This window comes from Dendropsophus ebraccatus, chromosome 3 (assembly GCF_027789765.1).
Source record: "Dendropsophus ebraccatus isolate aDenEbr1 chromosome 3, aDenEbr1.pat, whole genome shotgun sequence".
Classification (NCBI taxonomy): domain Eukaryota; kingdom Metazoa; phylum Chordata; class Amphibia; order Anura; family Hylidae; genus Dendropsophus; species Dendropsophus ebraccatus.
Genome location: NC_091456.1, coordinates 813,564 through 825,065, shown reverse-complemented (window position 1 = coordinate 825,065; position 11,502 = coordinate 813,564). Strand labels below are relative to the sequence as shown.

The 11,502-nt window shown below is 49.2% G+C and overlaps 1 protein-coding gene across 1 annotated transcript; it reads left to right on the top strand.

The window, feature by feature from the left end:
• The first annotated feature begins 10,780 nt into the window (after positions 1 to 10,780).
• CTXN3 (cortexin 3) lies at positions 10,781 to 11,092 on the top strand. Its single transcript, XM_069963938.1, has one exon. It carries the CDS (start codon positions 10,799 to 10,801, stop codon positions 11,090 to 11,092), a length of 294 nt encoding a protein of 97 aa, XP_069820039.1. The 5' UTR covers positions 10,781 to 10,798.
• The last annotated feature ends 410 nt before the right edge of the window (positions 11,093 to 11,502 follow it).

The following is an 11,502-nucleotide window of genomic DNA, read 5'->3' as shown; positions in this document are numbered from 1 at the left end:
GCTGAGCCCATAGATACAGGATGTGTGAGTGCTGAGCCCATAGATACAGGATGTGTAAGTGCTGAGCCCATAGATACAGAGCAGGATGTGTGAGCGCTGAGCCCATAGATATAGAGCAGGATGTGTGAGCGCTGAGCCCATAGATACAGAGCAGGATGTGTGAGTGCTGAGCCCATAGATACAGAGCAGGATGTGTGAGTGCTAAGCCCATAGATACAGAGCAGGATGTGTGAGTGCTGAGCCCATAGATACAGGATGTGTGAGTGCTAAGCCCATAGATACAGGATGTGTAAGCGCTGAGCCCATAGATACAGAGCAGGATGTGTGAGCGCTGAGCCCATAGATACAGGATGTGTGAGCGCTGAGCCCATAGATACAGGATGTGTGAGCGCTGAGCCCATAGATACAGAGCAGGATGTGAGCGCTGAGCCCATAGATACAGAGCAGGATGTGTGAGCGCTGAGCCCATAGATACAGAGCAGGATGTGAGCGCTGAGCCCATAGATACAGAGCAGGATGTGAGCGCTGAGCCCATAGATACAGAGCAGGATGTGAGCGCTGAGCCCATAGATACAGAGCAGGATATGTGAGTGCTGAGCCCATAGATACAGAGCAGGATGTGAGCGCTGAGCCCATAGATACAGAGCAGGATGTGTGAGCGCTGAGCCCATAGATACAGGATGTGTGAGTGCTGAGCCCATAGATACAGAGCAGGATGTGAGTGCTGAGCCCATAGATACAGAGCAGGATATGTGAGTGCTGAGCCCATAGATACAGAGCAGGATGTGTGAGCGCTGAGCCCATAGATACAGGATGTGTGAGTGCTGAGCCCATAGATATAGAGCAGGATGTGTGAGCGCTGAGCCCATAGATACAGGATGTGTGAGTGCTGAGCCCATAGATACAGAGCAGGATGTGTGAGCGCTGAGCCCATAGATACAGAGCACGATGTGTGAGCGCTGAGCCCATAGATACAGGATATGTGAGCGCTGAGCCCATAGATACAGGATGTGTGAGCGCTGAGCCCATAGATACAGGATGTGTGAGCGCTGAGCCCATAGATACAGGATGTGTAAGCGCTGAGCCCATAGATACAGAGCAGGATCAGGGCCGTTTCTAGGGGCGGGCGAGCTGGGCCACCGCATCGGGCGCCCACAGTACCCGGCCCGCAGCCGCCGCATCATCAGGACTGGCCCGAGGATCTGAAATCTAAGTTCCAGATCCCCTGGCCAGAGAGACCTTTAGCTGTGTGTACAGCAGGCACAGAGCAGGATATGTGAGTGCTGAGCCCATAGATACAGAGCAGGATGTGTGAGCGCTGAGCCCATAGATACAGGATGTGTGAGCACTGAGCCCATAGATACAGAGCAGGATGTGAGTGCTGAGCCCATAAATACAGAGCAGGATATGTGAGCGCTGAGCCCATAGATACAGAGCAGGATGTGTGAGTGCTGAGCCCATAGATACAGAGCAGGAGGTCTGAGTGCTGAGCCCATAGATACAGAGCAGGATGTGTGAGCGCTGAGCCCATAGATACAGGATGTGTGAGCACTGAGCCCATAGATACAGAGCAGGATGTGAGTGCTGAGCCCATAAATACAGAGCAGGATATGTGAGTGCTGAGCCCATAGATACAGAGCAGGATATGTGAGTGCTGAGCCCATAGATACAGAGCAGGATATGTGAGTGCTGAGCCCATAGATACAGAGCAGGATATGTGAGTGCTGAGCCCATAGATACAGAGCAGGATATGTGAGTGCTGAGCCCATAGATACAGAGCAGGATATGTGAGTGCTGAGCCCATAGATACAGGATGTGTGAGTGCTGAGCCCATAGATACAGGATGTGTGAGCGCTGAGCCCATAGATACAGGATGTGTGAGTGCTGAGCCCATAGATACAGAGCAGGATGTGTGAGCGCTGAGCCCATAGATATAGAGCAGGATGTGTGAGCGCTGAGCCCATAGATACAGAGCAGGATGTGTGAGTGCTGAGCCCATAGATACAGAGCAGGATGTGTGAGCGCTGAGCCCATAGATACAGGATGTGTGAGTGCTGAGCCCATAGATATAGAGCAGGATGTGTGAGCGCTGAGCCCATAGATACAGAGCAGGATATGTGAGTGCTGAGCCCATAGATACAGAGCAGGATGTGTGAGCGCTGAGCCCATAGATACAGGATGTGTGAGTGCTGAGCCCATAGATACAGAGCAGGATGTGTGAGCGCTGAGCCCATAGATATAGAGCAGGATGTGTGAGCGCTGAGCCCATAGATACAGAGCAGGATGTGTGAGTGCTGAGCCCATAGATACAGAGCAGGATGTGTGAGTGCTGAGCCCATAGATACAGGATGTGTAAGCGCTGAGCCCATAGATACAGAGCAGGATGTGTGAGCGCTGAGCCCATAGATACAGGATGTGTGAGCGCTGAGCCCATAGATACAGGATGTGTGAGCGCTGAGCCCATAGATACAGGATGTGTGAGCGCTGAGCCCATAGATACAGAGCAGGATGTGAGCGCTGAGCCCATAGATACAGAGCAGGATGTGTGAGCGCTGAGCCCATAGATACAGAGCAGGATGTGAGCGCTGAGCCCATAGATACAGAGCAGGATGTGAGCGCTGAGCCCATAGATACAGAGCAGGATGTGAGCGCTGAGCCCATAGATACAGAGCAGGATGTGTGAGCGCTGAGCCCATAGATACAGGATGTGTGAGTGCTGAGCCCATAGATACAGAGCAGGATGTGAGTGCTGAGCCCATAGATACAGAGCAGGATATGTGAGTGCTGAGCCCATAGATACAGAGCAGGATGTGTGAGCGCTGAGCCCATAGATACAGGATGTGTGAGTGCTGAGCCCATAGATATAGAGCAGGATGTGTGAGCGCTGAGCCCATAGATACAGGATGTGTGAGTGCTGAGCCCATAGATACAGAGCAGGATGTGTGAGCGCTGAGCCCATAGATACAGAGCAGGATGTGTGAGCGCTGAGCCCATAGATACAGAGCAGGATGTGTGAGCGCTGAGCCCATAGATACAGGATATGTGAGCGCTGAGCCCATAGATACAGGATGTGTGAGCGCTGAGCCCATAGATACAGGATGTGTGAGCGCTGAGCCCATAGATACAGGATGTGTGAGCGCTGAGCCCATAGATACAGAGCAGGATCAGGGCCGTTTCTAGGGGCGGGCGAGCTGGGCCACCGCATCGGGCGCCCACAGTACCCGGCCCGCAGCCGCCGCATTATCAGGACTGGCCCGAGGATCTGGAATCTAAGTTCCTGATCCCCTGGCCAGAGAGACCATTAGCTGTGTGTACAGCAGGCACAGCTAGGGGAAACAGCAGCCGGGGCAGAGACAGCGGCTTCCTGTGCAGGCGGCTGTGTATGACAGGTGGCGGCCTGCACCGGAAGCCAGAAGAGGAGCTGGAGGCAGCAGGGACAGAGGTGAGTATCTGGTGGGGGATCCTGCACAGAGGGAGCCCCGAATATGTCGCGATAAGCCCCGCCCCCCCGACGATAAGCCCCGCCCCCGGCGCCAGAGCTGACAAGTCACCCAGCTCTCCCAGCATCCTGAATGTCAGTATAATGGAGGTCACCCAGCTCTTCCCTTATCCTGTATGTCAGTATATAATGGAGATCACCCAGCTCTCCCCTAATCCTGAATGTCAGTATAATGGAGATCACCCAGCTCTCCCCTAATCCTGTATGTCAGTATAATGGAGGTCACCCAGCTCTCCCCTAATCCTGTATGTCAGTATAATGGAGGTCACCCAGCTCTCCCCTAATCCTGAATGTCAGTATAATGGAGGTCACCCAGCTCTCCCCTAATCCTGTATGTCCCTGTATAATGGAGGTCACCCAGCTCTCCCCTAATCCTGTATGTCAGTATAATGGAGGTCACCCAGCTCTCCCCTAATCCTGTATGTCAGTATAATGGAGGTCACCCAGCTCTCCCCTAATCCTGTATGTCAGTGTATAATGGAGATCACCGAGCTCTCCCCTAATCCTGTATGTCAGTGTATAATGGAGGTCACCCAGCTCTCCCCTAATCCTGTATGTCAGTGTATAATGGAGATCACCCAGCTCTCCCCTAATCCTGTATGTCAGTATAATGGAGGTCACCCAGCTCTCCCCTAATCCTGTATGTCAGTGTAATAGAGGTCACCCAGCTCTCCCCTAATCCTGAATGTCAGTATAATGGAGGTCACTCAGCTCTCCCCTAATCCTGAATGTCAGTATAATGGAGGTCACTCAGCTCTCCCCTAATCCTGTATGTCAGTATAATGGAGGTCACCCAGCTCTCCCCTAATCCTGTATGTCAGTGTATAATAGAGGTCACCCAGCTCTCCCCTAATCCTGTATGTCAGTGTATAATGGAGGTCACCCAGCTCTCCCCTAATCCTGTATGGCAGTGTATATTGGAGGTCACCCAGCTCTCCCCTAATCCTGTATGTCAGTGTATAATGGAGGTCACCCAGCTCTCCCCTAATCCTCTATGTCCCTGTATAATGGAGATCACCCAGCTCTCCCCTAATCCTGTATGTCAGTGTATAATGGAGGTCACCCAGCTCTCCCCTAATCCTGTATGTCAGTATAATGGAGGTCACCCAGCTCTCCCCTAATCCTGAATGTCAGTATAATGGAGATCACCCAGCTCTCCGCTAATCCTGTATGGCAGTATAAAAGAGTTCACCCAGCTCTCCCCTAATCCTGTATGTCAGTATAATGGAGATCACCGAGCTCTCCCCTAATCCTGTATGTCAGTATAATGGAGGTCACCCAGCTCTCCCCTAATCCTGTATGTCAGTGTATAATGGAGGTCACCCAGCTCTCCCCTAATCCTGTATGTCAGTATAATGGAGGTCATCCAGCTCTCCCCTAATCCTGAATGTCAGTGTATAATGGAGGTCACCCAGCTCTCCCCTAATCCTGTATGTCAGTGTATAATGGAGGTCACCCAGCTCTCCCCTAATCCTGTATGTCAGTGTATAATGGAGGTCACCCAGCTCTCCCCTAATCCTGTATGTCCCTGTATAATGGAGATCACCCAGCTCTCCGCTAATCCTGTATGTCAGTATAATGGAGGTCACCCAGCTCTCCCCTAATCCTGTATGTCAGTGTATAATGGAGGTCACCCAGCTCTCCCCTAATCCTGTATGTCAGTATAATGGAGGTCACCCAGCTCTCCCCTAATCCTGTATGTCAGTATAATGGAGGTCACCCAGCTCTCCCCTAATCCTGTATGTCAGTGTATAATGGAGGTCACCCAGCTCTCCCCTAATCCTGTATGTCAGTGTATAATGGAGGTCACCCAGCTCTCCCCTAATCCTGTATGGCAGTGTATAATGGAGGTCACCCAGCTCTCCCCTAATCCTGTATGTCAGTATATAATGGAGATCACCCAGCTCTCCCCTAATCCTGAATGTCAGTATATAATGGAGGTCACCCAGCTCTCCCCTAATCCTGTATGTCAGTATATTGGAGGTCACCCAGCTCTCCCCTAATCCTGTATGTCAGTGTATAATGGAGATCACCCAGCTCTCCCCTAATCCTGTATGTCCCTGTATAATGGAGATCACCCAGCTCTCCCCTAATCCTGTATGTCCCTGTATAATGGAGGTCACCCAGCTCTCCCCTAATCCTGTATGTCCCTGTATAATGGAGGTCACCCAGCTCTCCCCTAATCCTGTATGGCAGTATAATGGAGATCACCCAGCTCTCCCCTAATCCTGTATGTCAGTGTATAATGGAGATCACCCAGCTCTCCCCTAATCCTGTATGTCAGTGTATAATGGAGGTCACCCAGCTCTCCCCTAATCCTGTATGTCAGTGTATAATGGAGGTCACCCAGCTCTCCCCTAATCCTGTATGTCAGTGTATAATGGAGATCACCCAGCTCTCCGCTAATCCTGTATGTCAGTGTATAATGGAGGTCACCCAGCTCTCCCCTAATCCTGTATGTCAGTATAATGGAGGTCACCCAGCTCTCCCCTAATCCTGTATGTCAGTGTATAATGGAGGTTACACAGCTTTCCCAGTATCCTCTATGTCAGTGTATAATGGAGGTCACCCAGCTCTCCCCTAATCCTGAATGTCAGTATAATGGAGGTCACCCAGCTCTCCCCTAATCCTGTATGTCAGTGTATAATGGAGGTTACACAGCTTTCCCAGTATCCTGTATGTCAGTGTATAATGGAGGTCACCCAGCTTTCCCAGCATCCTGTATGTCAGTAAAATGTTGGTCACCCAGCTCTCCCCTAATCCTGTATGTCAGTGTATAATGGTGGTCACCCAGCTCTCCCCTAATCCTGTATGTCAGTGTACAATGGAGATCACCCAGCTTTCCCAGCATCATGTATGTCAGTATAATGGTGGTCACCCAGCTCTCCCCTAATCCTGTATGTCAGTGTGATGGAGGTCACCCAGCTTTCCCAGTATCCTGTATGTCAGTGTATAATGGAGGTCACACAGCTTTCCCAGTATCCTGTATGTCAGTGTATAATGGAGGTCACCCAGCTTTCCCAGCATCCTGTATGTCAGTATAATGGAGGTCACCTAGCGCTCCCCTAATCCTGTATGGCAGTGTATAATGGAGGTCACCCAGCTCTCCCCTAATCCTGTATATCAGTGTAATAGAGGTCATCCAGCTCTCCCAGCATCCTGTATGTCAGTGTATAATGGAGGTCACCCAGCTTTCCCAGCATCCTGTATGTCAGTATAATGGAGGTCACCTAGCGCTCCCCTAATCCTGTATGGCAGTGTATAATGGAGGTCACCTAGCGCTCCCCTAATCCTGTATGGCAGTGTATAATGGAGGTCACCCAGCTCTCCCCTAATCCTGTATATCAGTGTAATAGAGGTCATCCAGCTCTCCCAGCATCCTGGATGTCAGTGTAATGGAGGTTATCCAACTCTCCCAGCATCTTGTATGTCAGTGTAATGGAGGTCACCCAGCTTTCCCAGCACCCTGTATGTCAGTGTAATGGATGTCACCCAGCTCTCCCAGCATCCTGTATGTCAGTGTATAATGGAGGTCACCCAGCTTTCCCAGCATCCTGTATGTCAGTGTAATGGAGGTCATCCAGCTCTCCCCTAATCCTGTATGTCAGTATAATGGAGGTCACCCAGCTCTCCCCTAATCCTGTATGTCAGTATAATGGAGGTCACCCAGCTCTCCCCTAATCCTGTATGTCAGTGTATAATGGAGGTCACCCAGCTCTCCCCTAATCCTGTATGTCAGTGTATAATGGAGGTCACCCAGCTCTCCCCTAATCCTGTATGTCAGTGTATAATGGAGGTCACCCAGCTCTCCCCTAATCCTGTATGGCAGTGTATAATGGAGGTCACCCAGCTCTCCCCTAATCCTGTATGTCAGTATATAATGGAGATCACCCAGCTCTCCCCTAATCCTGAATGTCAGTATATAATGGAGGTCACCCAGCTCTCCCCTAATCCTGTATGTCAGTATAATGGAGGTCACCCAGCTCTCCCCTAATCCTGTATGTCAGTGTATAATGGAGATCACCCAGCTCTCCCCTAATCCTGTATGTCCCTGTATAATGGAGATCACCCAGCTCTCCCCTAATCCTGTATGTCCCTGTATAATGGAGGTCACCCAGCTCTCCCCTAATCCTGTATGTCCCTGTATAATGGAGGTCACCCAGCTCTCCCCTAATCCTGTATGGCAGTATAATGGAGATCACCCAGCTCTCCCCTAATCCTGTATGTCAGTGTATAATGGAGATCACCCAGCTCTCTGCTAATCCTGTATGTCAGTGTATAATGGAGGTCACCCAGCTCTCCCCTAATCCTGTATGTCAGTATAATGGAGGTCACCCAGCTCTCCCCTAATCCTGTATGTCAGTGTATAATGGAGGTTACACAGCTTTCCCAGTATCCTCTATGTCAGTGTATAATGGAGGTCACCCAGCTCTCCCCTAATCCTGTATGTCAGTATAATGGAGGTCACCCAGCTCTCCCCTAATCCTGTATGTCAGTGTATAATGGAGGTTACACAGCTTTCCCAGTATCCTGTATGTCAGTGTATAATGGAGGTCACCCAGCTTTCCCAGCATCCTGTATGTCAGTATAATGGTGGTCACCCAGCTCTCCCCTAATCCTGTATGTCAGTGTATAATGGTGGTCACCCAGCTCTCCCCTAATCCTGTATGTCAGTGTATAATGGAGATCACCCAGCTTTCCCAGCATCATGTATGTCAGTATAATGGTGGTCACCCAGCTCTCCCCTAATCCTGTATGTCAGTGTGATGGAGGTCACCCAGCTTTCCCAGTATCCTGTATGTCAGTGTATAATGGAGGTCACACAGCTTTCCCAGTATCCTGTATGTCAGTGTATAATGGAGGTCACCCAGCTTTCCCAGCATCCTGTATGTCAGTATAATGGAGGTCACCTAGCGCTCCCCTAATCCTGTATGGCAGTGTATAATGGAGGTCACCCAGCTCTCCCCTAATCCTGTATATCAGTGTAATAGAGGTCATCCAGCTCTCCCAGCATCCTGTATGTCAGTGTATAATGGAGGTCACCCAGCTCTCCCAGCATCCTGGATGTCAGTGTAATGGAGGTTATCCAACTCTCCCAGCATCTTGTATGTCAGTATAATGGAGGTCACCTAGCGCTCCCCTAATCCTGTATGGCAGTGTATAATGGAGGTCACCTAGCGCTCCCCTAATCCTGTATGGCAGTGTATAATGGAGGTCACCCAGCTCTCCCCTAATCCTGTATATCAGTGTAATAGAGGTCATCCAGCTCTCCCAGCATCCTGGATGTCAGTGTAATGGAGGTTATCCAACTCTCCCAGCATCTTGTATGTCAGTGTAATGGAGGTCACCCAGCTTTCCCAGCACCCTGTATGTCAGTGTAATGGATGTCACCCAGCTCTCCCAGCATCCTGTATGTCAGTGTATAATGGAGGTCACCCAGCTTTCCCAGCATCCTGTATGTCAGTGTAATGGAGGTCATCCAGCTCTCCCAGCATACAGTTTGGGACCTTATAGGTGGGAAGGAAGTTTCTGGAAGTGCGGATCCTGAGATGTTTGTCTGGCAGGTTCAGAAGAGATGAATTGTAGCTGCAAGAAATCATCATGGAGGTCTGAGCCGGATGGAGAGGAAAAGTGAAAGTAACGCCTCAGATCAAAGAAGACGTCACCTGTGAGTCACTGTATGATGAATTTGTATTGAATAGAACATTATCTGTTAGGAGCGCTGCACTGCTCTATGCTGCAATACACACACTGCTTCTTCCTAGTATCCTGAATCTTGATAAATCTTGATCAAAATTCGCCCTGTTGCCAAAATGACCTAGAAACTGCCCTGAGCAGGATGTGTGAGTGCTGAGCCCATAGATACAGAGCAGGATGTGTGAGTGCTGAGCCCATAGATACAGAGCAGGATGTGTGAGTGCTGAGCCCATACATACAGAGCAGGATGTGTGAGTGCTGAGCCCATAGATACAGAGCAGGATGTGTGAGCGCTGAGCCCATACATACAGAGCAGGATGTGTGAGCGCTGAGCCCATAGATACAGAGCAGGATGTGTGAGTGCTGAGCCCATAGATACAGAGCAGGATGTGTGAGCGCTGAGCCCATAGATACAGAGCAGGATGTGTGAGCGCTGAGCCCATAGATACAGAGCAGGATGTGCGAGCGCTGAGCCCATAGATACAGAGCAGGATGTGTGAGCGCTGAGCCCATAGATACAGAGCAGGATGTGTGAGTGCTGAGCCCATAGATACAGGATGTGTGAGTGCTGAGCCCATAGATACAGAGCAGGATGGGTGAGTGCTGAGCCCATAGATACAGGATGGGTGAGTGCTGAGCCCATAGATATAGGATGTGTGAGCGCTGAGCCCATAGATACAGAGCAGGATGTGTGAGCGCTGAGCCTATAGATACAGAGCAGGATGTGTGAGCGCTGAGCATATAGATACAGGATGTGTGAGCGCTGAGCCCATAGATACAGAGCAGGATGTGTGAGCGCTGAGCCCATAGATACAGAGCAGGATGTGTGAGCGCTGAGCATATAGATACAGGATGTGTGAGCGCTGAGCCCATAGATACAGAGCAGGATGTGTGAGCGCTGAGCCCATAGATACAGAGCAGGAGGCCTGAGCGCGGGGATGTCAGTGGAAAGTGGATTTCAGTCATTTGTTCATACATAATAGCAGTGGATGGAAGATAAAACTGTACAGAAGAAGCTGCCAAATTATTATTATGCAGAGCAGGGAGCGGGCAGAAGAAAACTTATTCACAGCCATTCTACTGGAAATGTGCCGATTACCCTCCTCAATCCTATCGGCCTTTTATTAATCACATGGAAAAACGTCCTCAATCTTCTCCAGTAACAGGCGGCCTGTGCAACGTGACAGCAACGTGTAGTCTATGAAGAAGGAAAATAATGGCTTCCCTTTGGGTGAAATCTAAGTAGTTGGGTGGAGTTATAATAAAAGTAAATAATAATAAAATATTAATAATAATCAGCAATATCACTTAATTTTCTTAACATATTGGTCCAGATTTATCCACACAAAGAAAAACGGGTGTAATTTGCCCCAACAACCAATTACAGCTCAGCTTTCATATCTTAGCGCGATCGGGTAAAGTGACAGCTGAGCTGTGATGGTCGGTGGAGGCAAATGAGCCCATAAATCTGGAGCCCTGGATGAAATAGAGAAGAGTGTCGCTAATCCCTTAGTTAATGGTAAAACTCACCATTTGGACTTTCTTTACTTTTTAGATTCCCAGTTAAAGCCAAACTATTTCCATCATGAATTTGGGGAAGTGATGAAGAAGAAAAAGCCCTTGTGGAATTGGCTGTTTCCATTTTGGTGGACAATGGATGGAGAGACTTTACCCTCTACCATGTTACCCACACTGAACGCCTCCTCCGGCCCCTCCATGACGCTGGAGCAGAAGACCACCTTTGCTTTTGTTATTCTGTTATTCATCATTCTGGGCGTGCTCATCGTCAGGTGTTTTAGGATTCTTCTGGATCCTTACCGAAGTATGCCAACATCTACCTGGGCAGATGGAGTGGAAGGACTTGAAAAAGGACAATTTGACTATGCTCTTGCATAGTGATCAAAACACACAGCTTCTTTAATACACCTTGCTGCAGCTTCCCCTATATATCATTACTAGACACAATACAGAGCTATGGGCCAATCCTTGACATAGAGAAGAGCTAATTTTGTAGAAATATACATATAAATGTTAATGTTGCAGGGATTTTCTAATAACATTATGCTAGCCACTATGTTACTATTCTATATCTGACTGTAGAAATACTCTCGCCATCTTCGCCATCTTCGCTATTTATTCCGACAAGCTCCTAACTTGAGGATCCTTATGTGAGGCAAACAAGTCCATTGGGATCATGTATCACATATATTGTGGATTTTTACTAGTTGAACAAAAATAAATAAAATAGATAAAGACTCTTGTTACTGCGCTCTATTTTGTAGATGAAAGAGTAAGAATTTGGCAAT